Source organism: Trichinella spiralis (genome assembly GCF_000181795.1).
Source record: "Trichinella spiralis strain ISS 195 chromosome Unknown Scfld3239, whole genome shotgun sequence".
In the NCBI taxonomy this organism is placed as follows: Eukaryota; Metazoa; Nematoda; class Enoplea; order Trichinellida; family Trichinellidae; genus Trichinella; species Trichinella spiralis.
The window spans coordinates 1-1,164 of NW_003530178.1; the positions used below are offsets into that span (position 1 = coordinate 1).

Here is a 1,164-nt window from a genome sequence, read left to right on the forward strand (position 1 = left end):
CGTAAATATAAGTACGGGAGTAGTCTTTTCGTTGGTTAGGAAAGTATACTCATCGAAATTGTTGGCTTGGATAATGGAGCTTGGATTCAGTTACCGTTACCTTAAGAATCACTAGTTCTGTCTGGTTTACAGTACACTGATCTGGTCACGGTAATTTTATTGGTTGTCGATAACAGTTGCCCTCTTTGTTGCACATAACTTTATAAAAGGTAAGCAAGTAGGCAAATAGGTGAAAATGCGTTTGATTGAACGATCTTGTCGCAGCTTGGCGCGGCGTGCTCAGCATGTTCTGCACTCTGTCGTAGGTTAAAATGGCTGGCACATTAAGTTATCACAAAGTTAGTTGTTAGTTGTTAGTTATCAGAAATAAAATATTTTTTAATTTAATAATTTCCGTGCTATGTAAGTCATAAGGGTTTCCCTTTTCTGTAAAATTTAGTCTAGGAATGGATGAGTGGTTGATAAGGAAACCGGTAAAAAGGGAAGTGGCTGAAATGGAGTCTCAAAAATGTTCCACTGCAGGTGATGTGAATAATAAAAGAAAAATTGATGAAAATGAGTCAGCAAATTTTCAATTGTCAAATCGACGAAAAGTAATAAGAAAATATGATATTGACTATTTAAAATTTGGATTTACGTGGAATGGTGACCATAAAGATCCACGTCCTCTTTGTGTTATTTGCTATGAAATTTTCGCAAATAAGAGCATGCGACCAAATAAACTACTTCGACATATTGAAACAAAGCACATGGATCTCAAAAGCAATCCGCTTCAATTTTTTGAAAGCAAATTAAAGGAAATGAATGCGTCACAATGTGCACTTTTCTCATTTTCACCAATGTTTAATGAAAAAGCTATGCATGCCTCATATCTTATTAGCTTGCGAATTGCACAATCTGGTCAGCCTCACACAATTGGCGAATCTTTTAGTACTTCCATTCGATAAAGGATGCTGCCGGAGTCTGTTTGGTGGCAACGTACTTGAAAGAGATTGAATTAATTCCACTTTTTAACGACCACAGCTGCACGCAGAATCGAAGATAGGGCGAATTGGGTGGAATGATCAGCTTATAGCAGGGTCAAAGGAAGTAAAATTTTTTCCTCTGCTGCTGAATGAAGTCCCACGGAATAAACAAGGTTTATCCTCCATTGATTGGAATTTA

The 1,164-nt window shown here is 37.0% G+C and overlaps 1 protein-coding gene across 1 annotated transcript; it reads left to right on the forward strand.

Annotated features, from left to right (window-relative positions):
• Positions 1-235: 235 nt before the first annotated feature.
• Tsp_15796 (zinc finger protein) lies at positions 236-947 on the forward strand. Its single transcript, XM_003368032.1, has 2 exons — positions 236-305; positions 445-947. The coding sequence occupies exons 1-2, from the start codon at positions 236-238 to the stop codon at positions 945-947; spliced, it is 573 nt and encodes a 190-aa protein (XP_003368080.1).
• The last annotated feature ends 217 nt before the right edge of the window (positions 948-1,164 follow it).

Bases quoted from the DNA above. Each gene is read 5' to 3' on its own strand.
- Tsp_15796 (XM_003368032.1), top strand. From the start codon at position 236: ATGCGTTTGATTGAACGATCTTGTCGCAGCTTGGCGCGGCGTGCTCAG. The intron at 306-444 runs GTTAAAATGGCT...AATTTAGTCTAG, and splicing joins TGTTCTGCACTCTGTCGTAG to GAATGGATGAGTGGTTGATA.